The 27,287-nt window shown below is 39.0% G+C and overlaps 1 protein-coding gene and 2 pseudogenes across 1 annotated transcript; all 3 read left to right on the top strand.

Annotated features, from left to right (window-relative positions):
• On the top strand, positions 330–1,002 carry OR7E198P (olfactory receptor family 7 subfamily E member 198, pseudogene; annotated as a pseudogene).
• On the top strand, positions 19,058–19,981 carry OR7E183P (olfactory receptor family 7 subfamily E member 183, pseudogene; annotated as a pseudogene).
• Positions 25,786–26,801, top strand: LOC509510 (putative gustatory receptor clone PTE01). The gene is given in 2 exon segments (XM_059888866.1): positions 25,786–25,870; positions 25,873–26,801. Coding segments are annotated over 2 exon segments (1,014 nt in total).
• The last annotated feature ends 486 nt before the right edge of the window (positions 26,802–27,287 follow it).

Below are 27,287 nucleotides of genomic sequence, written 5' to 3'. Positions count from 1 at the left end.
TGCCTCAATACTCAGTTATAAAGTGGAACATATTTGGGTCAGTTCTATTGACATGAATGAACTCAGAGCCTATTATACAGAGTGAAAGAAAGAGAAAGACAAGTACTGTTTATTAATGAATATATATGAAGTTTAGAAAGATGGTACCAACACTCCTACATGAGGGGCAGCAAAGGAGACACAGACATAAAGAACAGACTTTTAAACCAAGAGTGAATATTTTGTTTGTGAATTGCTTGAATCCAAAATGTGGACATAGTGCTGCATGGCCATTTACTTGTTTCCTTTCTTTCAATCTTCTCTTCTTTTTCAAAAGGTGTCAAAGCTATATGGAGCCACAGAATCTAACAATTGACTCAGAATTCCTTTTCATGGAACTCTCAGATGATCCAGAACTGCAGCCTTTGCTCTTTATCCTGTTCCTGTCCATATACCTGGTCACCGTGCTGGGGAATCTACTCATCATCCTGGCTGTCACGTCTGACCCCCATCTCCACACTTCCATGTACTTCTTCCTCTCAAACCCATCCTTGGCTGACATCGATTTCACCTTCACCACAATCTTGAAAATGATTCTGGACATTCACACTCACAGCAGGGTCATCTCTTATGCAGGATGCCTGACACAGATGTCCTTTTTTATGCTTTTTGGGTGTTTGGATGGTCTCCTCCTGACTGTGATGGCCTATGACCAGTTTGTAGCCATCGGTCACCCTCTGCATTACTTGGACATTGTGAACCCACGTCTCCATGGCTCATTGGTTTTGGTATCACTTTTCATCAGTTCCTTGGTTTCCCAGATGCACAATTCCATGGTGATAAAACTCACCATGATAAAACTTCATAAATGTGGAAAAACTTCAAAGATGTGGAAATAAAACTTCAAAGATGTGGTGATAAAACTTCAAAGATGTGGAAATTTCTAATTTCTTCTGTGACCCTTCTCAACTCCTCACCCTTGCCTGTTCTGACCCTTTCATCAATAACATAATCATGTATTTTTGTTGGTGCCATCTCTCATTTTCTCCCTATATTGGGGATCTTTTTCTCTTATTATAAAATTGTCTCCTCTATTCTAAGGGTCCCCAGGTCAGGTGGGAAGTATAAAGCTTTCTTGACCTGTGGCTCTCACCTGGCATTTGTTTACTTATTTTATGAAACATGCCTTGGCGTCTATCTCAGCTCAGCCATCTCACAATCTCCCAGGAAGAATTGTGGCCTCGGTGGTGTACACTGTGGTCACCCCCATGCTGAACTCCTTCATCTACAGCCTGAGGAACCAAGATAGCAAAAGGGCCATGTGGAGGTTCCTCAGAAAAACAATCTGTTTTAAATTAAAAAAAAAAATATTCTCATTCATTCTAATTTTTCTTTGCTAACCACACGGAGCTTAAAACACTCTAAGATTTTTGTAAATTAATTTTTATTGGAGTATTTGCTTTACAATGTTGTGTTAGCTTCTGCTGTACAGCAGAGTGAATCAGCTATATGTTTGCATAGATCCCTTCTTTTTTGGATATCTTTCACATTTAGGTCTCCACAGAGCATCGAGTAGAGTTCCCTGTGCTATGCAGCATGTTCTCATTAGGTTGAGGATAGAAACTGAAATTTGTCTATTTGTACTCTTGTGTAGCACAGCAAGGGCAGAGATTAGGCACAGCTCTACTTTGTACAACATTGAACAAATTACCTAGTACCTCATAAGGAAGAGTAAAGTCAATTTAACAATTATACATCCAGTATTTTTCTTCTGTCTTGAAATTTCTATAGACACTCTAAGAAGACTTGCAAAAGAGAGAAAAAAATATGGTTTGCCTTAAAATCATAAAAATATGGTTTGCATTTATTATCAGGACATTCAATAGAATCTTTTTTGCTCTAATGGTAACTGCAAGATTAAGACTCATAGAACAAAGAGTGGGGTTTGACTATTTGTGCACATAGTAAAGGGATAAAAAGTGAGGACAGAAATTTCTCAATGACACATCAAACACTGAATGTGAGTAGATTACTGTTTTCTTTACAGATAGTCATCATGTAAGGAAAACCAAGGAAAGTGCAAAGCATATCACTAATTTACTACATAAAGACCAATATCCATCTTTCATATACACCGTGTATTCTACACTCATCCTTAGCACTGACTCTAATGTCTGATTCCCTCTCCCCACAATGCTGTTACTTCAGTTTAACACTTTTACCACTGTCCACATATCTTATAGAGCCCCAATATTCCCCTCATCTCTCTATAATCAACTCTACTCAATCACCATTTGGGCTTCCCTTGTGGCTCAGCTGGTAAAGAATCTGCCTGCAATGCGGGAAACCTGGGTTGGATCCCAGGTTGGGAAGATCCCCTGGAGAAGGGAAAGGCTACCCACTCCAGTATTCTGCCCTGGAGAATTCCATGAGCTGTATAGTTCATGGGGTCACAAAGAGTCAGACATGACTGAGTGAATTTTACTTCACTTCACTTCAAAGATAACTCAGGGCTTCCCGGGTAGCTCAGCTGGTAAAGAGTCTACCTGCAATGAGGGACACTTGGGTTCAATCCCTGGGTTGGGAAGATCCCATGAAGGAGAGCATGACAACCCACTCCAGGACTCTTGCCTGGGGAATCTCATGGACAGAGGAGCCTAGCAGGCTACAGTTCAAAGGGTTGAAAAGAGTCAGACAACTGAAGTGACTTAGCGCACATGCATAGCCTACATGCATAGTAATACATTTTGCTGTGGATGAATTATTTTTGATGTCCCAACATTCAGTGTCTTCCTCTCATCGACAGTGAGGTTTCTGTGTGGTGGGCACTATCTGAGGTCCTCCAAACTCCTGGTTTTCCTACCCCTGTGTGTTTCCCTGCCACTGAGTGTGAGATGTACATAGAGACCCACTTCCAACAACAAGAATGAGGAAGAAATGTTGGGAAGTAATAGGGAACAGAGTACAATAATCTGGCTATTTTCCTGGTGCCTCTCTCTGGTATTCTTGATGGCTCACATTGATAAAACCCAGCTGCCCCACCAGGAGGCCATGTGTCAAGGAACTGAAGGAATTCTCTGGATAATATTGTGTGAACAGGTGACTCTTATCAACAATCTTATGAATGTGCTTGGAAGTGGACACTTGCTGATCCAGCCTTGAGATGCCTACAGCCCTGGCTGTCACCTTGATTGTGACCTTCTGGGAGATACACTGAAATATTTAATTAAAGTATCAGTTATTAAATTGTAAGTAAAGATCAATAGTTTTCGAATATGCCAATGTCAATAAAGAAAAAAAAAACCTTAGAACTCAAGATTCATCTGTTTGGTGGTGATTTAGTTGCTAAATCATGTTTAACTCTTGTAACCCCATGTGAAGTTTCATTAAAATTGGCCAAAATAAGAGAAGCTATTCTTCAGTTCAGTTCAGTTGCTCAGTCATGTCTGACTCTTTGCGACCCCATGAATTGCAGTACGCCAGGCCTCCCTGTCCATCACCAACTCCTGGAGCTCACCCAAACCCACGTCCATCGAGTCAGTGATGCCATCCAGCCATCTCATCCTCTGTCATCCCCTTTTCCTCCTGCCCCCAATCCCTCCCAGCATCAGAGTCTTTTCCAATGAGTCAACTCTTCGCAAGAGGTGGCCAAAGTACTGGAGTTTCAGCTTTAGCATCATTCCTTCCAAAGTAATCCTAGGGCTGATCTCCTTCAGAATGGACTGGTTGGATTTCCTTGCAGTCTAAGGGACTCTCAAAGTCTTCTCCAACACCACTGTTCAAAAGCATCAATTCTTTGGCACTCAGCTTTCTTCACAGTCCAAATCTCACATCGATATATGACTACTGGAATAACCATAGCATTGACTAGATGGACCTTTGTTGGCAAAGTAATGTCTCTGCTTTTGAATATGCTATCTAGGTTGGTCATAACTTTCCTTCCAAGGAGTAGTTATTTAATTTCAGAGACTTTTAATTTCAGAGACTGTGAAAATGCAAATTATGCCATATCCATAGTATATACCTAATGCTTTGTAGATTTCATGATTGATACTATCAAATTATAGATATCAAAATAACACATTGCATGGCTAAATTGAGGGGAAAAGTCTGAATTTTGTGTTAAGATCCGGCAAGTGAGAAGTAATAAGCAAGAGTGTAGGAAAAATTTCTCCTGAGGACAAAAGGGACCCAGATGGTTCCCAGGACATTCACTTTTCTCCGTTTCATGTTCCACTAATATTAACAAGTCTCCAGAGATCGGGACAACATGGGCCAACTGGCTCATGATGAGCTTCAGGCACTGAACCCTAAGGTCATATCATTGTAAATAATTGGCCAGTGCCTCTAGCTCATTAGTTTGCCAGTTCTAATATTGTGGCTCCACACCTGCCTTGATGCTGATGGAGGGGCTCTCCTGTGTATCACAAACCAGCGGTCATTGGAAACTGCATGACCTGAGCTGTACAGTGGGGTCTGCAGTACCCAGTAGAGAGTAAAGTCTACCCATTTCTAGTTTATTTCCAGGGAATTTTTGTTGAGATCATGTTGGTGCAGTGAATCTGGGGACATATTACAAAGCAAATGGGCAGGACCTGAGCCTTGAACGGCTTGGAGCACACAGTCTTTATAGAGCATGAGGCTTGTGTGGTGGGCAGGATCTGAGATGCTCTCACTGATCTCAACTTCTGGTTTTCATTCCATTGGGTATTTCCTCACATCAAGTGTGAGCTAAAGTAAGGAAATGAAAACAAGTTATCCTTAGAAACAATGATTAACTCTGAAAATGGAAAGTGTACACAACCTTGGCATGGACCTCATGCTGCATAGATTTCATGATTGATACATGGATTTTCAGCTCTCAAAACCACACACTGAGTGGCAAAATGAGAAAAAATCGGACTTTATGTTAAGATCCTGTGACTTGGAAGTAAGGAGCAAGAGTACAGGAAATTTCCTCCTGAGGAGAAGAGGGACCCAGACTCATCCTAGGACATTCACTTTTCTCCTTTCCTGGTCTATTAATATTAACAAGTCCCCAGAGATTGGAATAATATAGGCTAACTAGCTAATGATGAGCTTTATGCATTGAGCCCTAAGGTCATATCCTTGTAAATAATTGGCCAGTGCCTCCAGCTCTTTGCTTTGCCTGTTCTCATGTTGTGAATCTACACCTCTATCTCCATCCTTTGTAGGAACCTACAACAGAATGTCCAGCCTGAGTCTGTCTTCCTGTCCGTCCTGAGGAGGGACCCTGAGACTTCATCACACACTAGGCAGGAGAGAGGCAGTGAGTCTGTGCTCCTTGGTCATGTTCCGGCAGAGATGCAGCCCAGCCCAGTAAGTGCTGAGGGAGATAATGATGATGAAGGGAGTTTGGGAACAATCTGCATGGGTTTGGAATTGTTTTATATTTATTGCTTGAGTACATCTGCATAATTTCTCCCCAATTTATGTACACACATTACTATTATTTTAATTAGAATAGAGAAGTGAAATATTTTATGTAACATGTACCAGTTCAAGGGGTTTTCCTGGTGGCTTAGTGGTAAAGAACCTGCCTGCCTATGCAGGAGATGTGGGTTCAAATCATGGGTCAAGAAGATTCCCTGGAGAAGGAAATGGCAACCCACTCCAGTATTCTTGCCTGGGAAATCCCATGGACAGAGGAGACTGGTAGGCTACGATTCATGGGGTCTCAAAGAGTCAGATGCAACTTAAGGACTAAACAACAGCAACCAGACCATGAGTTAGACAATGTTAAAACCAAGTTTGAAGCCAATGATTTTAGACAGACTGACTGCAGATGCAAGGTAGGGAAGTCCCTCTGCCACCTCAAACCATCGTGCCACTTCCTTGTCAGTCCCGACAGAGATTCCCTGCTCACTGTGCCCTTCCCCTTGGAGTTTTCTGGAGGGTACAGTGGAGAGCAGTAGGTAGCTATTGCTGTGTCAGCTTTAGGAAGAACATATGAGATCACAGGCAAAGACCAGAGAAATGATTGCCACCTGATACTCCAGGGTAGATCTCTCTGTTGACATTGTTTCTGGATTTCACTTCATCTGTCCACTTTTTCCTCTGCACTGATGATCAGCTGACTCAGTCATGAAAGCAGATACAAAATCAGAGTCTTGTGGTCCATTCCTACTCAGGTAAATGAAAACAGTTTAAAATAATATACTCCAGATGTATATGTTGCTATATCTCTGTACTTTTGCTGAAAACTTTCAGAAAGTCTGAAAACAGTGAAATTTGGGGTATAAGACTCAGAGAAGAAAAACTTTATTTTGAATCTTTTATGCTCCACTAATTAGTGTGTTATAGGGAAATTTCTTAGAATCTGTGAGACTTAGGATTGTCAACAGACTTGATTCCTCATTGATACAAACCCACTGAATTAGGACTAAAGAAATAATGGTAGTCCTCTGTGCAATAACTATATGATGGATGAAGAAAAGGAAAAATACATTTTTTATATTTTGTTACTAATAATGATAAGGCTAATTCTCCTGTCATCAGATTTAATTGTCTCTTCATCTTATGCTATGGTTTCCTCACATCCCTGACAGGAGATTTTTGCTTATTTTATTGTTTAGTTTATTGTGATTTTTGTTGGTACAAGTACATTCTTCATAATGAAGAGAAATGACTGAGGCTTATTTATTTCTGATTCCTCAGAGCCTATATCTTGGTAGCACAGTGGAGGCGACAAAGGTGAAAAACCCATTTTAGTGCTGAATAAACCCTTCCAGTTTTCATTGAAACAATGTGTTGGCAATATAGCTTCCACACAGTGGACAATTCATGCTAGTGTTTTCATCCTTTTCAGAATGTCCCATAGGACGAGAGACAAGTTAAAACATTGCTTGTTTTTTCCTGTATCCTAGGGCTTTCTTTGGGACCTATCATTTTCTATTCAATAGCCTCTACAGCATTCAATCTCTGAGAAGTCATTGAAGAAATTTTCATGAACATATGGGAAAAAAGAGTCAGAAAAGAAGAGAACATGCACATCTTGATGCATGAGCCAAGATGTATTTTAGGATTTTGTGTTTTCTATACTCCAGCTTTGAGACAGGAAAGGCTTTGATCTCTTTGCCTTGGAGCCCATGAAAGGTCATTAAACTGGGGGGAGTTTATTTTATTAATGAGTATGATGTCCCAATAATGATTGAAATTCTTTATACAAATGATTGATTATTTATTAAGTTCCACACTTCCCTTTAGGTGTGATATACACTGTAGAGGCAAATATTGGACTGAATTTCCAGGAAGGAACAGAAACACAGAGAGTGGAGATTTGCACATACTCCACTTTTAGGGGGTGAAAGACCCAGAACTCAAACCCTGGTCTGCTCATTCTTACAAAAGTTCTCAGTCACCTCCACTGTACCTAGTAAGAGTTTCTTCTCAAATCTACTTGGGTCCCAGAAGTGACAGGGAAGATAAATGGTTTCATCTTCTTTTGGTTCAGGGGGTGTATCTGTGAATTATGAAAGTGACACAGCAGTTTACAGAGGCCATAATGACCCTAAAATGGAGGATTATAGGGTTTTCAATGATTAGCCATGCATTTTGCTGTCCAGTTTTGAAATCTAAGGTTGACAAGATTTCTTATATAAGATGAAAATGTGCAGCTAATGTGAAATTATCACAAGACACACTTCAAAGATCTTTTCAAAAGATACCTTATTAAGAGTGCAGTTGTCAAAAATGATTTTTTCATTGAAACAAATATTAGTAATTACTAATATTAATTAGTAAAACTGATTATGAATCAATTAGTAGAACTTGAACGACTAATTACCACTCACATATTACATACAAATCTTCATTTGTTTGATATAGAGAGAGGTACAAAAATTTTCATAGGATTGTTGTTAGCAGAACTGATATGAATAAAAATATAATACATATAATATAAATTAAATATTCACTTTATATATAAACTATATTAAAGTATGTATTATTGCCTTTAATACATATGTCAAAGATATATTTTACATTTGTTAAATTTATATTGCTTTCTATAAATGTAAATTTATGAACTGATGAAATGTTGTCTTTCCTTATGCAAAAATGTGTGTCAGGAAAATGAGGTAGTTGTATGTATTTTACAGAGAGATGGAACCAAAATGTCATGTAAAGAAGTGCATTTCAGGGGCAATATGGATAGTATTCTGTTTAGAGAAGATTTTATGAAAGCTGGCTTTGGATACATAAATGAATACTGACATTATGGAAACATTTACAAGGAAACAAATCCATCAACCTCACAACACTGGTTGCTTTCGGGGATGTGCTTGGAGAAGATGGGATTGAACTGAGATGCCATGAAAATTTCAATGTTTTAAATTTTTATAATACGTGACATCTGAAGCAAATATTATTAATGTCCATATTTTCAAAGTAGGTGAAGTATTCATGATAGTATTAATAGATATAATAGTCATGGACCTTCTTCTCAGTGTTGTGCAGTATTCTAAGGTGGTGTTTATCAAGCCCAGCTTCACAGAAGGGAGACCAAGAAATTCACATGTAGACATCCTGGAACTGGTTCTAGACTGAGGCTGGGGTAACTGAGTATTTTTAAAATATGCACATATAAATAATAGATCAACTGGACCTGAAAACCACTGGTCTAAGCAACATTAATGATTTTTCTTTAAAAGTTCTTGCAATAGTCCTATTAGGTAGGTTCAATTACTATAATAATTTCATGGATAACGAAACTGCCCAAATGTGTTTTCATTATTCTATTTTGATCTTTTACACAAATAAATTATAGTTTGAATACCAAAATAATGAACCAGAATTACCTTTTAAAGGCAGAAGTGTAAGAATTGCAATCCCTGAATCAGGAAGGATTGACATGGAAATTTGTTGCGTCGCGATAAGTAGGTTGAGTTCTGACCTGACTGTGAAACCTCCCCTGAAACTCCTCAACTATAAATAAGAGAGTTTATGATCAGGAGAACAAGATCACCAGGTAAAAGGCACTCAACATCAGTTAATATGAAGACATGTAAGGACAAATGTAAATTAAATATCATCTTATATCTGTTAGGATGGGTATTATATTTAAAAAAAAGCACAAATGTTGCTGAGGATATGGAGGTAAGTGAATCTTTATACTTGGTTGGTGGGAATGAATATTTATAGACACTAGAAAAACAGAATGGAGGTGGCCTAAAAAAGAAAAAACTGCAATGAACTGAAATAGAACTACCACAGGACCCAGCAACTGCACTTCAGAGTACGTGCTAATAAAATGAACTCAAAAGCTTTAAGACATATATGCGTTCCCTTGTGCTTATGATATTATTTTATTTTTTTAATTTAATTTTGTTTATTTATTATTTTATTTTTAAACTTTACAATATTGTATTAGTTTTGCCAAATACCGAAATGAATCCACCACAGGTATACCTCTGTTCCCCATCCTGAACCCTCCTCCCTCCTCCCTCCACATACCCTCCCTCTGGGTCGTCCCAGTGCACCAGCCCCGAGCATCCAGCATCATGTATCAAACCTGGACTGGCGACTTGTTTCATACATGATATTATACATGTTTCAGTGCCATTCTCCCAAATCTCTCCACCCTCTCCCTCTCCCACAGAGTTCATAAGACTGATCCATACATCAGTGTCTCTTTTGCTGTCTCGTACACAGGGTTATTGTTACCATCTTTCTAAATTCCATATATATGCGTTAGTATACTGTATTGGTGTTTTTCTTTCTGGCTTACTTCACTCTGTATAATAGGTTCCAGTTTCATCCATCTCATTAGAACTGATTCAAATGTATTCTTTTTAATGGCTGAGTAATACTCCATTGTGTATATGTACCACAGCTTGCTTATCCATTCATCTGCTGATGGACATCTAGGTTGCTTCCATGTCGTGGCTATTATAAACAGTGCTGCGATGAACATTGGGGTACACGTGTCTCTTTCAATTCTGGTTTCCTCAGTGTGTATGCCCAGCAGTGGGATTGCTGGATCATAAGGCAGTTCTATTTCCAGTTTTTTAAGGAATCTCCACACTGTTCTCCATAGTGGCTGTACTAGTTTGCATTCCCACCAACAGTGTAAGAGGGTTCCCTTTTCTCCACACCCTCTCCAGCATTTATTGCTTGTAGACTTTTGGATCGCAGCCATTCTGACTGGCGTGAAATGGTACCTCATAGTGGTCTTGATGAGCATTTCTCTGATAATGAGTGATGATGAGCATCTTTTCATGTGTTTGTTAGCCATCTGTATGTCTTCTTTGGAGAAATGTCTATTTAGTTCTTTGGCTCATTTTTTGATTGGGTCGTTTATTTTTCTGGAGTTGAGCTGTAGGAGTTGCTTGTATATTTTTGAGATTAGTTGTTTGTCGGTTGCTTCATTTGCTATTATTTTCTCCCATTCTGAAGGCTGTCTTTTCACCTTGCTGATAGTTTCCTTTATTGTGCAGAAGCTTTTAAGTTTAATTAGGTCCCATTTGTTTATTTTTGCTTTTACTTCCAATATTCTGGGAGGTGGGTTATAGAGGATCCTGCTGTGATGTATGTCAGATAGTGTTTTGCCTATGTTCTCCTCTAGGAGTTTTATAGTTTCTGGTCTTACGTTGAAATCTTTAATCTATTTTGAGTTTACTTTTGTGTATGGTGTTAGCAACTGTTCTAGTTTCATTCTTTTACAAGTGGTTGACCAGTTTTCCCAGCACCACTTGTTAAAGAGATTGTCTTTAATCCATTGTATATTCTTGCCTCCTTTGTCAAAGATAAGGTGTCCATAGGTGCGTGGATTTATCTCTGGGCTTTCTATTTTGTTCCATTGATCAATATTTCTGTCTTTGTGCCAGTACCATACTGTCTTGATAACTGTGGCTTTGTAATAGAGCCTGAAGTCAGGTAGGTTGATTCCTCCAGTTCCATTCTTCTTTCGCAAGATCGCTTTGGCTATTTGAGGTTTTTTGTATTTCCATACAAATTGTGAAATTATTTGTTCTAGCTCTGTGAACAATATCGTTGGTAGCTTGATAGGGATTGCATTGAATCTATAAATTGCTTTGGGTAGTATACTCATTTTCACTATATTGATTCTTCCAATCCATGAACATGGTATATTTCTCCATCTATTAGTGTCCTCTTTGATTTCTTTCACCAGTGTTTTATAGTTTTCTATATACAGGTCTTTAGTTTCTTTAGGTAGATATATTCCTAAGTATTTTATTCTTTCCATTGCAATGGTGAATGGAATTGTTTCCTTAATTTCTCTTTCTGTTTTCTCATTATTAGTGTATAGGAATGCAAGGGATTTCTGTGTGTTGATTTTATATCCTGCAACTTTACTATAATCATTGATTAGTTCTAGTAATTTTCTGGTGGAGTCTTTAGGGTTTTCTATGTAGAGGATCATGTCATCTGCAAATAGTGAGAGTTTTACTTCTTCTTTTCCAATTTGGATTCCTTTTATTGCTTTTTCTGCTCTGATTGCTGTGGCCAAAACTTCCGAAACTATGTTGACTAGTAATGGTGAAAGTGGACACCCTTGTCTTGTTCCTGACTTTAGGGGAAATGCTTTCAATTTTTCACCATTGAGGATAATGTTTGCTGTGGGTTTGTCATATATAGCTTTTATTAAATGAGGTATGTTCCTTCTATTCCTGCTTTCTGGAGAGTTTTTATCATAAATGGATGTTGAATTTTGTCAAAGGCTTTCTCTGCATCTATTGAGATAATCATATGGTTTTTATTTTTCAATTTGTTAATGTGTGTATTACATTGATTGATGTGCGGATATTGAAGAATCCTTGCATCCCTGGGATAAAGCCCACTTGGTCATGGTGTATGATCTTTTTAATGTGTTGTTGGATTCTGATTGCTAGAATTTTGTTAAGGATTTTTGCATCTGTGTTCATCAGTGATATTGGCCTGTAGTTTTCTTTTTTGTGTGTGATCTTTTTCAGGTTTTGTTATTAGGGTGATGGTGGCCTCATAGAATGAGTTTGGAAGTTTACCTTCCTCTGCAATTTTCTGGAAGAGTTTGAGCAGGATAGGTGTTAGCTCTTCTCTAAATTTTTGGTAGAATTCAGCTGTGAAGCCGTCTGGACCTGGGCTTTTGTTTGCTGGAAGATTTCTGATTACAGTTTCAATTTCCATGCTTGTGATAGGTCTGTTAAGATTTTCTATTTCTTCCTGGTCCAGTTTTGGAAAGTTGTACTTTTGTAAGAATTTGTCCATTTCTTCCACATTGTCCATTTTATTGGCATATAATTGTTGATGGTAGTTTCTTATGATCCTTTGTATTTCTGTGTTGTCTGTTGTGATCTCTCCATTTTCATTTCTAATTTTATTGATTTGATTCTTCTCCCTTTGTTTCTTGATGAGTCTGGCTAATGGTTTGTCCATTTTATTTATCCTTTCAAAGAACCAGCTTTTGGCTTTGTTGATTTTTGCTATGGTGTCTTTTGTTTCTTTTGCATTTATTTCTGCCCCAATTTTTAAGATTTCTTTCCTTCTACTAACCCTGGGATTCTTCATTTCTTCCTTTTCTAGTTGCTTTAGGTGTAGTGTTAGGTTATGTATTTGAATTTTTTCTTGTTTCTTGAGGTATGCCTGTATTGCTATGAACTTTCCCCTTAGGACTGCTTTTAAAGTGTCCCACAGGTTTTGGGTTGTTGTGTTTTCATTTTCATTCATTTCTATGCAATTTTGATTTCTTTTTTGATTTCTTCTGTGATTTGTTGGTTATTCAGCACCCTGTTGTTCAGCCTCCAATTGTTGGCATTTTTAATAGTTTTTCTCCTGTAATTGAGATCTAATCTTACTGCATTGTGGTCAGAAAAGATGCTTGGAATGATTTCTATTTTTTTGAATTTTCCAAGGCTAGATTTATGGCCCAGGATGTGATCTATCCTGGAGAAGGTTCCATGTGCACTTGAGAAAAAGGTGAAATTCATTGATTGGGGAAGAAATGTCCTATAGATATCAATTAGGTCTAACTGGTCTATTGTATCGTTTAACGTTTGTGTTTCCTTGTTAATTTTCTGTTTAGTTGATCTGTCCATAGGCGTGAGTGGGGTATTAAAGTCTCCCACTATTATTGTGTTATTGTTAATTCCTCCTTTCATACTTGTTAGCATTTGTCTTACATATTGTGGCGCTCCCGTGTTGGGTACATATATATTTATAATTGTTATATCTTCTTCTTGGATTGACCTTTTGATTATTAGGTAGTGACCATCTTTGTCTCTTTTCACAGCCTTTGTTTTAAAGTCTATTTTATCTGATATAAGTATTGCTACTCCTGCTTTCTTTTGGTCCCTATTTGCATGGAAAATCTTTTTCAGCCCTTCACTTTCAGTCCGTATGTGTCCCCTGTTTTGAGGTGGGTCTCTTGTAGACAACATATGTAGGGGTCTTGTTTTTGTATCCATTCAGCCAGTCTTTGTCTTTTGGTTGGGGCATTCAACCCATTTACATTTAAGGTAATTATTGATAAGTATGATCCCGTTGCCATTTACTTTATTGTTTTGGGTTCGAGTTTATACACCATTTTTGTGTTTCCTGTCTAGAGAATATCCTTTAGTATTTGTTGGAGAGCTGGTTTGGTGGTGCTGAATTCTCTCAGCTTTTGCTTGTCTGTAAAGCTTTTGATTTCTCCTTCATATTTGAATGAGATCCTTGCTGGGTACAAGAATCTGGGCTGTAGGTTATTTTCTTTCATCACTTTAAGTATGTCTTGCCATTCCCTCCTGACTTGAAGAGTTTCTTCTGAAAGATCAGCTGTTATCCTTATGGGAATTCCCTTGTGTGTTATTTGTTGTTTTTCCCTTGCTGCTTTTAATATTTGTTCTTTGTGTTTGATCTTTGTTAATTTGATTAATATGTGTCTTGGGGTGTTTCGCCTTGGGTTTATCCTGTTTGGGACTCTCTGGGTTTCTTGGACTTTGGTGATTATTTCCTTCCCCATTTTAGGGAAGTTTTCAACTATTATCTCCTCAAGTATTTTCTCATGGTCTTTCTTTTTGTCTTCTTCTTCTGGGACCCCTATGATTCGAATGTTGTAGCGTTTAATATTGTCCTGGAGGTCTCGGAGATTGTCCTCATTTCTTTTAATTCGTTTTTCTTTTATCCTCTCTGATTCATTTATTTCTACCATTCTATCTTCAAATTCACTAATGCTATCTTCTGCCTCTGTTATTCTACTATTTGTTGCCTCCAGAGTGTTTTTAATTTCATTTATTGCATTATTCATTATATATTGACTCTCTTTTATTTCTTGTAGGTCCTTGTTAAACCTTTCTTGCATCTTCTCAATCTTTGTCTCCAAGCTATTTATCTGTGATTCCACTTTGATTTCAAGATTTTGGATCAATTTCACTATCATTATTTGGAATTCTTTATCAGGTAGATTCCCTATCTCTTCCTCTTTTGTTTGGTTTGGTGGGCGTTTATCCTGTTCCTTTATCTGCTGGGTATTCCTCTGTCTCTTCATCTTGTTTAAATTGCTGAGTTTGGGGTGTCCTTTTTGTATTCTGGCAGTTTGTGGAGTTCTCTTTATTGTGGTGTTTCCTCGCTCTATGTGGGTTTGTACAGAAGGCTTGTCAAGGTTTCTTGGTTAGGGAAGCTTGTGTCAGTGTTCTGGTGGGTGGAGTTGTATTTCTTCTCTCTGGAGTGCAATGAAATGTCCAGTAATGAGTTATGGGATGTCTATGATTTTGGGGTGACTTTGTGCTGCCTGTATCTTGGAGCTCAGGCCTGTGTTCCTTGCTGCTGGAGAATTTGCTTGGTATGTCTTGCCCTGAAACTTGTTTCACCCAGAGAGGTTTACAGCGTTATATGGAGAAGAGAAGAGTGAGGAGGGAGTTAGAGGTGACCCGAATGAGATGAGGTGGAATCAATAGAGGAGAGAGTGGGCTATTTAGTAATCTCTTCCTTATGTGCACTCCACAACTGGCCCGCTCAGAGTTGTTCACAGAGTTATACAGAGAAGAGAAGAAGGAGGAAGGTGGCAGAGGTAGCCAGGAGGATAAATGGGGGGAATGAAAAGGAGGGAGACAGATCCAGCCAGTAATCAGTTCCCTAAGTGTTCTCCACCGTCAGGAACACACAGAAATTCACAGAGTTGGGTAGAGTAGAGAGGGGTTAGGGAGGAGACACACGCGACCTGGTGGAGAAAAAGGAGAGTCCAAAGGGCGAGAGAGCAGTTAAGCCAGTAATCTCGCTGCCTAGTGAAAAATGGGTACTGAAGTTTGAGTTCTTAAAGGTACAAACTTGGTAACAAATACATAAAAGCAAAAATTAAAAATCTAGAGTAGAGTTTGGGATTTCAAAAATACGATGTTAAAGAAAAGAAGAAGGAAAAGAAAGAGAAAAAACTAACAAACAAAAACAAACAAGGTCACGAAAAGTATAAAGAAAATATAGGTGCAAGATTGATAACTAATACAAAAAGCAAAAGTTAAAAATCTAGAGTAGAGTTTGGAATTTCAAAAATACAATGTTAAAAAAAGAAGAAGAAAAAGAAAGAGAGAGAAAAACAATCAAACAAGAACAAACAAAGTTGCATAAATTATATAAAAAAATACAGGTACAAAATTGATAACAAATACGAAAAAGCAAATTAAAAATCTAGAGTAGAGTTTGAAATTTCAGATATACAATGTTTTTTAAAAGAAGAAGAGAAAGAAACAGAGAAAAAGAAAAAATAAAAAAGGGTCACAGAAATTATAGAAAAGAAAAAAAAAAACTATAGGTACAAAATTGATAACGAATAACAAAAAGCTAAAATTAAAAATCTAGAGTAGAGTTTGGAATTTCAAAAATACAATGTTAAAGAAAAGAAGGGAAAAAAAAAGGTCAAAAAATTATAAAATATATATATATATGAAGTTTGCTTTAAAAATAAATATGGTCTTCTTTTTTTTCTTTGTGCAAAGTATTCGGTTATAAAAGTGGGAATTAAAGGAATAATAGAGGACTTAAAATTTTTCTTTAAAAATTAAAAAAAATAATTAAAAAAAAAGAAAGAATGATCATACAAATAGTAAAAATATATCTAGGACTTTCTCCGGTTTTGTTGTGAGTGTTGTGGGTTCAGTTCATTTTTGGCTAGTTCCTTGGTCCGACTTATATTTCTCAAGATCTATAGGCCCCTTCCTATGTAGTTGGTTGTAACCACAGGGTTTTAATCTATTGCCTGTAGCTTCCAAGGCGGTTCCCTCTGTAATAGCTTCTGTTTGCTGGTCTCTTCAGTGTCTGGTTTCCACCCTGACGCAAAGAGGATGGTGGAGGACACTTTTTTTTTTTTTTTTTTAGGCTCACTTGTTCAGTCGCGCTGTGGGGAGGTAGGGAGGGATGTTGCAAACAAATAACACTGGCGTGTGCTCGCAGTGCCTCAGCCACACTGGGTCCGCTGCCCGCCCCGCCCCGTTCACGGCGCGTGTAGCCTCTCTGCCCACGCTGCTCAGGCTCTAGGTTGCTCTGCCGGGAACCATCTGTGGCTGGCCCTGGGCTGCCTGTACTTCCCAGGTCCAAGCCGCTCAGGTTCAGGCACTCGGGTAGTTCTCAGAGGCACAGACTCTCAGTTGGGCCTGCGTTTTGTGCTCTTCCCAGATCTGAGCAGCTCAGGTGATGAGGTGTTTAGCAAGCGCAATTGCTGCGACTTATCGCCTCCCCACCGCTCGTTTATCTAGGTGTGCACCCGCACACCTTCTCAGGCAGATGTTGACCGTCTAGACCCCCAAGAAGTTTTAGTTAGCAAAGAAGCCTGCTTACAGTTTTATAGATAATGTCTCTCTGGGGCTGCGATTGTCCCCTTCTGGCTCTGGCTGCCTATCACCGGAGGGGGATGGTCTGCTGCCAGCTATCTCTGTTCAGTCCTTTGTTCCGTGCACAGGCCTGGTGGTGTCATAGGTTAGGGCTGGCTTTTCGCGTGGTAGATATCCCACAGTCTGGTTTGCTAGCCCAAATTATTTCACTCAGATAGCGCTCGGGGTATTCAGGCCAGATTCTTGCAATGCAGCCCGCGCCACACCTCACTGCCCAGCCCCCGCTTGCTAATGGTGGATGCAGGTGTCTGCACTGCTTCTCCGCTGGGGGAGTTACCATAGGGCTGGCAGCGGGTTTTAATTGTTTATTTATTTTTCCTCCCTGTTATGTTGCCCTCTGTGCTTCCAAGGCTCAGCACAGATTCAGCAGTTAGAAGGTTTCCTGGTGTTTGGAAACTTCTCTCTTTTTAAGTCTCCCTTCCCGGGACGGAACTCCATCCCTCTCTCTTTTGTCCATTTTTTTGTCTTTTATATTTTTTCCTACCTCCTTTCGAAGACTTGGGTTGCTTTTCTGGGTGCCTGATGTCCTCTGCCAGCATTCAGAAGTTGTTTTGTGGAATTTACTCGGCTTTTAAATGTTCTTTTGATGAATTTGTGGGGGAGAAAGTGTTCTCCCCATCCTACTCCTCCGCCATCTTAGCTCCTCCCTTATGATATTATTTTAAATAGTGAAATGTGGATATGTGTCTATTGACAGATGAATAAAGAAAATGTGCTGTGTATATATAAATGATGGGCTATTATTTAGCCATAAAAACAAGGAAATCTTGCCATTTGTGACAACATGGATGGACCTAAGAAGTATTTGCATATTAAAATATATACACCAGACATAGTCAAATACTGTATGATCTCACTTATGTATGGAAGCGAAGAATATCAAGCTCTTAGCACTATAGTTTAAACTGTAGTTGTGAGGATTGGTGGTGGAGAAAGTGGGGAGATGTTGGTCAAAGGGTACAAACTTTCAGTTATAAAATGAGTAAGTTCTGTGGATCTAATGTACACAGTGCAGAATTATTAGCTATAATCACTTGATTATAGCTAATAATTCTGCACTGTATTGTTGAGATTTGCTAAGAGAGGTTGGCTTACCTGTTAACACACACACACACACACACACACACACACACACACATACACACACACAAAGAAACTATGCGAGGTGACGGATATATTAATTAACTTGACTGTGGTAATCGTTCCCTGTGTGTATATGTATTTAAATCATCCTTTTGTATATCTTTAAAACGTTTCATCTCACACAACCCACCCAAATATGCGCCATTTTGTCAATCACGTCAATAAACTGAAAAAAAGAAAAACAATGAAGTAGTATTATCCTGTCAGTACAGAACAGAGTTCAAGAAATGTAAAGTGGTCTCATACTTCAGACATTTTACTGAGATGGTTCGAAACAAATAATCCTGTATAAGATAAAAAATTTCAAGAGGGTTACTTAAATTTCATTATCATTTAATCATTGACAATACTGTGCACATGAACATTATCTATGTAGTCACCAACACATTAGATCTTGTCCTCTTAATTAAACAAAGTTGATTAGAATTTCAAGTCCACCAAAGTCAAAGATATGGAGTATATACTAAATGACTTCTGAAAGACAGCTCTGATATTTGAGTAATCTCTATTTCATGAAGGAAGGAAGACAGAAAAACAAAGGGTGAATAAAACTCTGAAGATCAAAAAAATGTTTCCAATTATGAACATTCATCTTTGATTTAGAATCCAGGTGACATAGTCTTGAATTTCATAGAGATTTGTAAATAGAAAAGTGAGAGAAATATCTAGAATTGTATTTGAGAAAATAAGATTTATATAAATGACTTAATTTTTTAATATTTGAATTATTATATATTTCTTAGACGGGGAAGGGGATCTCTTATTCTATAAGGGAGTCTCTTATCATCTCTAAAGAAGTAGGCTGTATTTAACTGAGGTCATGAATATATTACCTCTGACGTTCTTATTTCTTTCACTTTTCAGTGAAGTTTTATAAAGTAAGAGTGCATAGACAGATGTGAATAACACAGAAACCAATGAAGAAAGAATTCTAAGCAGATAGTACTTGTCACACTGAGAAATATTGCTGAAGGAAATGGGGTGTATGATCTTAGAAATGAATTGCTTGAATCCAAAATATGGACACAGTACTGCATGTCATTTACTTGTTTTCTTTCTTCCAAATCTCGTTTCTTTTTTAAAGGTGTCCAAGGTACATACAACCACAAAATCTAACACAGAATCTAACCAGTGTCTCAGAATTCTTCCTCCTGGGCCTCTCAGATGATGCAGAACTGCAGCCTTTGCTCTGTGTCCTGTTTCTGTACATGTACCTGGTCACCATGCTGGGGAACCTGCTCATCATCCTGGCTGTCACCTCTGACCCCCACCTCCACACTCCCATGTACTTCTTCCTCTCCAACCTCTCCTTGGCTGACATTGGTTTCGTTTCCACCACAGTCCCCAAGATGATTGTGAACATCCTAACTCACAGCAGAGTCATCTCCTATGGGGGCTGCCTGACACAGATGTCTTTTTAAATCCTTTTTGGATGTATGGATGGTATGCTGCTGTCTATGATGTCCTATGACAGGTTTGTGGCCATCTGTCACCCACTGCACTACCCAGTCATCATGAACCCACACCTCTGTTTCTCTTTAGTTTTTGTGTCTTTTTTTGGTAGCCTTATGGACTCCCAGGTACACAATTTGATTGTTCTACAACTTACCTGCTTCAAAGATGTAGAAATTTCTAATTACTTCTGTGACCCTTCTCTGCTCCTTAAGCTTGCCTGTTCTGACACTTTCGCCAATAATATAATCCTGTATTTTTCTGGTGCCATTTTTGCTTTTGTCCTTGTCTCAGGGATCTTTTTCTCTTATTACAAAATTATTTCCTCCATTTTGAGAGTCCCGTCATTAGGTGGGAGGTATAAAGCATTCTCTACCTGTGGCTCTCACCTGACAGTTGTTTGCTTATATTATGGAACAGGCCTTGGTATGTACCTCAGCTCAGCCATCTCACAATCTCCCAGGAAGGATTCACTGGCTTCAGTTATCTACACTGTGGTCACCCCCATGCTGAACCCCTTCATCTACAGCCTGAGGAACCGAGACATCAAAAGGGCCTTGTGCAGATTCCTCAACAAAACGATCTAACCTCCATTTGGAGTGTGGGTTGGAAAATGTAGCAAAATTAACACCTGGATCTGAAAATTCTATCTCTCTGATGACATCATTTGTAGCCCTTAGGGCCTTCTTGCCTCTCCTTGTTTTATACCTGAATATTGCTTTTTAGATATGTTTTTGATGGGGCTGGAAGGGTCTTCTGGGATTCTGTAGATGTCAAAAATACTGCATAACTGAATCTTATTGTATTTAAGGAGGAGTCTCTCATTTATCGTGGTGACCCACATACTAGAAAAATGAACAACTCCATTTTTATAGATTACTATGTTTTAAATCTGTGTATGCAGTCTATGTGGAGGAGGCAATGGCAAACCACTCCAGTACTCTTGTCTGGAAAATCCCATGGACGGGGGAGCCTGGTGGGCTGCAGTCCATGGGGTCGCAAAGAGTCGGACACAACTGAGCGACTTCACTTCCCTCACTTCATACTTTACCACTGGAGAAGGAAATGGCAACCCACTCCAGTATTCTTGCCTGGAGAATCCCATGGACGGAGGAGCCTGGTGGGCCATGGTCCATGGGGTCACAGAGAGTTGGACATGACTGTAGTGACTGAGCACGCATGAACATACTGTGTTAGGATACATGTCACTGCTTCTCAGCCTTGGCTTTTCTCAAAATCATCTGGGAGGCTTAAAAATACTCACTGTTTTGCAACATTGTGAATCAACTATACTACAATAAAATAAACTAAAAAATAAACTGAGTCTCACTGCCAAAGAGTCTATTTATTTTATTCTTATTTATTTATTTTTAAATTTATTTACTTATTTTAAAGGAGGATAATTCCTTCACAATGTTAGACTTAGGGTGTCCTAAACTGAAGATTTAAAAAAATTACTTATTTTTATTTTTGGTCATACCATGCAGCATGTGGGGTCTTAAGTCTGAGACCAAGGGTTGAATTCATGCCTCCTGCATTGAAAGGTGGAACCTAATCCACTGGAGCACCAGGGAGGTCCCAGCATGAGGGTTTTTAAACACACTGAGGCTGGTTTTAGCATGTGGCCAAGGTTTGAACTTCTGATCTAAGCCAAATCTTTCAGTCAAATGTGACCTTTATGTCATGTGTCCTAACTGCTCATGGACAAATGTCCCAGATCCTAAAGAGATCTGAACTCATGGGGGAAAATATGAAGAGCCTGCTGTAGTAACAGGCAATGTGCCTGTGTACATACTCAGTCAGTAAGTTGAGTCTGACTCTTTAGCGACCCTGTGAACCGTAGTCTGCCAGGCTCCTCTGTCCATGATATTTTCCAGGCAAAAATACTGGAGTTGCCATTTCTTTCTCCAGGGGGTCTTCCTGACCCAAGGATGGAACCCACATCTCTTAAATTGGAAGGCAGTTTCTTTACTACTGAGAAGGCCAACAGGCAGTGTGTTTTCCCCATTATTGCTGATAATGATTCTTCACATATAGCCTCTCTACACCATAGAATTTTGTCTCCATAGCCTATGTGCTGTTTATAAAACTATTGTCTCTACTCCAAACTCACACTTATATACATTGCTTTGGGGTGTGGCTCTTGAAATGTTTGTTCCATTTTCTAACTTACCTACATTCAATAGTGGTCAGTAAATTCTCTTTGCCGTAAATGCTCAGCTCTTCATTTTATACTCCTCAAGCCCTTGGTGGAGTAACATCTTTCTTCGCTCATAAATGCTATGTTACTGCTTTGTTATTTTTTTTGCCTGTTAGCCTTTCAATATCTTTTAAACGAACTCCCAGTTTCAGTTTAGTTTAGTTCAGTTGCTCAGTTATGTCTGACTCTTTGCGATGCCTTGGACTACAGTATGCCAGGCCTGTTCATCACCAACTCCCAGAGCTTGCTCATCTTATGTTGATCGAGTCGGTGATGCCATCCAACCATCTTATTCTCTGTCGTCCCCTTCTCCTCCTGCCTTTGATCTTTTCCAGCCTCAGGGACTTTTTCAATGAATCAGGTTTTCACATTAGGTGGCCAAAGTATTGGAGCTTCAGCTTCAGCATTAGTCCTTCCAAAGAATATTCAGGACTGATTTCCTTTAGCATTGACTTGTTTGATATCCTGGCTGTGCAAGGGACTCTCAAGAGTCTTCTCCAACATCACAGTTCAGAAGCATCAATTCTTTGGTGCTCAGCTTTCTTTATAGTCCAACTTTCACACACATACATGACCACTGGAAAAACTGTAGCTTTGATTAGATGGACCTTTGTCACCAAAGTATGTCTCTGCTTTTAATATGATGTCTAGGTTTGTCACAGCTCTTCTTCCAAAGAGCAAGCATCTTTTAATTTCATGGCTTCAGTCACCATCTGCAGTGATTTTAGAGCCCAAGAAAATAAAGCCTCTCACTATTTCCATTGTTTCCCCATCTATTTGCCATGAAGTGATGGGACCAGAAGCCATGATCTTTGTTTTTTGAATGTTGAGTTTAAGCCAGCTTTTTCACTCTCCTCTTTCACTTTCATCAAGAGGCTCTTTAGTTCCTCTTTGCTTTCTGCCATAAGGTGGTGTCATCTGCATATCTGATGTTATTGATACTCCTCCCTGCAATCTTGATTCCAGCTTGTGCTTTATCCAGCCTGGCATTTCATATGGTATACTCTGCATATAAGTCAAATAAGCAGGGTGACAATATATAGCTTTGATGTACTCCTTTAGCAATTTGGAACCAGTCCTTTGTTCTATGTCCAGTTCTGTTACTTCTTGACCTGCATACAGATTTCTCAGGAGGAAGGGAAGGTGGTCTGGTATTCCTATCTCTCTAAGAATTTTCCACAGTTTGTTGTGATCCACACAGTCAATGACTCTAGCATACTCAATGAAGAAGTAGATAGTTTTCTGGAATTCCCTTGCTTTTTCTATGACTACTTGATCTCTGTTTCCTCTGCCTTTTCTAAATCCAGCTTGTCCATCTGGAAGTTCTTGGTTCACATAGTGTTGAAGTTTAGCTTGAAGGATTTTGAGCATTACCTTACTAGTGTGTGTAAGTGAGCACAAAATGTGCAGTGGTTTGGACAATCTTTGGTATTGCCCTTCTTTGCAGTTGGATGAGAAATGTCCTTTTCCGGTCCTGTGAAAAATGGAAAACTCTGAAAATGGATAGTGTATCACATCGTTGGTCTAGACCTCATGCTGCAAAGATTTCAAGATTGATACAATGAATTTCAACATATCAAAATCACACATTGAGTGGTAAATTGAGAAAAAAAGGTCTGATGTTACGTTAAGATCCTGCAGCTTGGAAGTAAGAAGCAAGAGTACGTGATATTTCCTCCTGAGATGAAAAGGGACCCAGACCCTTCCCAGGACATTCACTCTTCTCCTTTTCCTGTTCTTTTAATATTAACAAGTCCCCAGAGATGAGGACAACATGGACCAAGTGGCTAATGATGAGCTTTGGGTGTTGAGCTCTAAGGTCATGCCATTGTAAATAATTGGCCAATGCCTCCAAGCTCATTATTTTGGCTGTTCTAATATTGTGAATCCACACCTATGTCTCCATCCTTTGTAGGAACCTACATCAGAATGTCCAGGCTGAGTCTGTTTTCCTGCCCATCCTGAGGAGGGACCCTGAGACTTCATCACACACCAGGCAGGAGAGAGGCAGTGAGTCTGTGGTCCTTGGTCATGCTCCAGCAGAGATACAGCCAACCTAGTAAGTGCTAGGGAGACAGGAATGGTGAAGAGGTGTTGGGAGCAATCCACATGGGTTTGGAATAGAGTGCTTTGAAGTTCACATTCTTTGTTTTGGTTGAGCTGTGAGAACTTTCGTTCAGAGTTCTGCTTTCACCCTCACTGGCTCTGGCTGGCATCCCTCCCAATAGAGAAGCAAGTGTACCTCTGTAAACTTTCCCCTTGTGCAGTTGTGGTTCAGTCACTCAGTCATGTCTGACTCTTCCCAACCCCATGGACTGCAACACCAGGCTTCCCTGTCCTTCACCATCTCCTGGAGTTTGCTCAAACTCATGTCCATTGAGTCGATGATGCCATCCAACCATCTTATCCTCTGTCCCCCTCCCCTCTACCTCTTCAGTTCATCATGGGATCAGTGATGAGGATGAGGACAAGCATGATGAGGATGACATGAGCCATACCATCCTGTCCTGGTATTGAAGGCCTCCTAAGTGTCGGGCTCTGATGTATACATTTTGTATTTCCTTCTTGATTATATGCGCATAATTTCTCCCCAATGATATGTACATAACATTACTATTATTTTAATAAGAGGAAAGAAGTGAAACATTTTATATAACATGTGCCAGTTCTTGGGGCTTCCCTGGTGGCTCAAGTGGTGAAGGATCTGCCTGCCAATACAGGAGACTTAAGTTTGATCCCTGGGTCATAAAGATCCCCTGCAGAAGGAAATGGCAACCCACCCCAGTGTTCGTGCCTGGGAAATCCCATGGACAGAGGAGCCTGGTGGGCTACAGTCCTTGGTGTCACAAAGAGTCAGACACAACTTAGGGACTAAACAACAGCAACCAGATCATGAATTAAAGAATGGTAAAATCATGTTTGAAGTCAGTCATTTTGGACAGACTGATTCCAGATGCTAGGTATGTGGGCAATGCCTCTGCCACCCCAAACCATCATGTCACTAACTTCCCTGTCAGTCCTGGCAGAGACTCCTCGATCCCTGCTCACTGTTATGGGAACACTTGTACTCGGTTAGTGGGAATGAATAATGATACAGCCATTACAGAAAACAGAATGGAGGTTCCTTAAAAAAATTAAAAGCTGCATCTAATTGAAATAGAACTACCATAGGATCTAGCAACCCACTTCAGGTTAGGTGCCAAAGAACTCAAATCAGAACTTCTAATAGATATTTACATTCCCCTGTCATCATCATTTATTTTAAATAGTGAAAATGTGTTTATTGACTGTTGAATAGGTAAAAAATGTTGTGTGTTTATATAAATAATGGGATATTACTCAGCCATAAAAACAAGGAAATCCTGCCATTTGTGACAACATGGAATGATCTGGAGAATATTATGCCTGTTAAAAAAATAATTTATTTTAATTGGAGCATGATTACAATGTTGGGATGGTTTTTGCCATACATCATCATGAATCAAAATTTCAAGAGAGTTTCTTAAATTTTATTACCATTTAATCATTAACATTGTTCTGTACAGTAATACCACCTTTGTAGTCATCAATGCATCATGATCCTGCATTTAATTACGCCATACTGATCAAAATTTGAATTCCACTAAAGTCAAAGATATGAAGAATATACTAAAAGCTTTAAAAGACCCCTCTGATGTTTGAGTAATGACTTATTTCATGAAGAAGGGAAGGTAGAAAACAAAGAATGATAAAACTCTGAATATCATATAAAATGTGTTCTCATTTTAACATTCATTTTTAATTAAGAATCAGGAGGACCTAGTTCTGCATTTCATAGATTTGTCAATATTGAAAATGAGGAAAATATCTAGAATTGTTTTTGACTGAATTAAGATTTGTATAAATATGCATGTCTTAATTTCTTTAGATCAAATTTTATATTTTATTAGAGGGGAAGAGAATTTCTCCTTCTACATTATATCTAAAGAAGTTGGCTATATTTAACTGAGACCATGGATGTTTTAACTCTAATATTCTTGTTCCCTTTCATTTTTCCATGAAGTTTTATAAAGTAAGGGTGTATAGGCAGAGATGAATAACATAGAAACTAAGGAGAAAACATTTCTAAGCAGGTAGAATTTGTCACACTGAGAAATATTGCTGAAGATACTGGGATGTATAATCTTAAAATGAATTGTTTGAATCCAAAGTATGGGCACACCGCTCAGTGCCCATTTACTTATGTCCTTTGTTTCCAGACCTCTTTTCTTTTTCCAGAGGTGTCCAAGCTACATAGAAATGGAAATCTAACAAGTGTCTCAGAATTCTTCCTCCTGGGCCTCTCAGATGATGCAGAACTGCAGCCTTTGCTCTGTGTCCTGTTTCTGTCCATGTACCTGGTCACCGTGCTGGGGAACCTGCTCATCATATTAGCCGTCACCTCTGACCCCCATCTCCACACCCCCATGTACTTCTTCCTCTCCAACCTGTCTTTGGCTGACATCAGTTTCATCTCTACCACTGTTCCCAAGATGATTGTGGACATCCAAACTCACAGCAGAGTCATCTCCTATGGGGGCTGCCTGACACAGATGTCTATTTTTATCCTTTTTGGGTGTATGGATAGTATGCTTCTGTCTGTGATGGCTTATGACAGGTTTGTGGCCATCTGTCACCCACTGCATTATACAATCATCATGAACCCACGCACCTGTTGCATCTTCATTTTGGTGTCTTTTTTTGTTAGCCTTTTGGATTCCCAGATGCATAATGTGATTGTGTTACAACTTACCTGCTTCAAGGATATAGAAATTTCTAGTTTCTTCTGTGACCCTTCTCAGCTGCTCAACCTTGGCTGTTCTGATACTTTCATGAATAATATAGTCAGCTATATTATCGTTGCCATCTCTGGTTTTCTCCCTACCTCAGGAATCTTTTTCTCTTACTATAAAGTTCTTGTCTCCATTCTGAGAGTCCCCTCATCAAGTGGGATGTATAAAGCCTTTGCCACCTGTGGCTCTCACCTGGCAGTGGTATGCTTGTTTTATGGAACAGCCCTGGGGGTATATCTCAGCTCAGCCATCTCCCTTTCTCCAAGGAAGGATGTAGCAGCCTCAGTGGTTTACACTGTGGTCACCCCCATGCTAAACCCCTTCATCTATAGTCTGAGGAACAAAGACATCAAAAAGGCCATGTGGAGGTTCCTCAGCAGAACAATCTCAGCTTAGGACCTGGCCACCCATTTGAGTGTAGGCTAGAAAATGTAGCAAAAAAAAAAAAAAAAAAACCCAAAACCAAAACCTGGAGATTTAAAATTCTACTTTTATTATGTCATCAGTTTTGCAACTCTTATGACCTTCATATTTTTCTTTGCTTTCCACCTGAATATTGTTTCTGTTTCTGGTTTAACATGACAGTGGGAGATCGAGGATCCTTTGTGTGTCATAATCACTTCTTACCTGAATTTCTTTATATCTATGGAGATTCTATGATTTATCTTTGGTGGCACAAACATCCTTGAAGAATGAGTACTTCCCTTTCAATATACTGAAAATTTATGAGTTTTGCACAGCTGTTACATCATTTCCATAGTAAATTCTGTATCTATGTTTTAAATTCGCACATGCAGTTATGGGTGAGGAGGCATGTCACTGCTTCTCAACCTAGGCTTTTATTGAAAATATCTGGGAAGATTAAAAATACTGACCTTGTTT

The sequence above is a fragment of the Bos taurus genome, chromosome 7 (genome assembly GCF_002263795.3).
Source record: "Bos taurus isolate L1 Dominette 01449 registration number 42190680 breed Hereford chromosome 7, ARS-UCD2.0, whole genome shotgun sequence".
Taxonomy (NCBI): Eukaryota; Metazoa; Chordata; class Mammalia; order Artiodactyla; family Bovidae; genus Bos; species Bos taurus.
The sequence above is the reverse complement of the archived record's forward strand: the minus strand, read 5'-3'. Positions and strand labels throughout refer to the sequence as shown.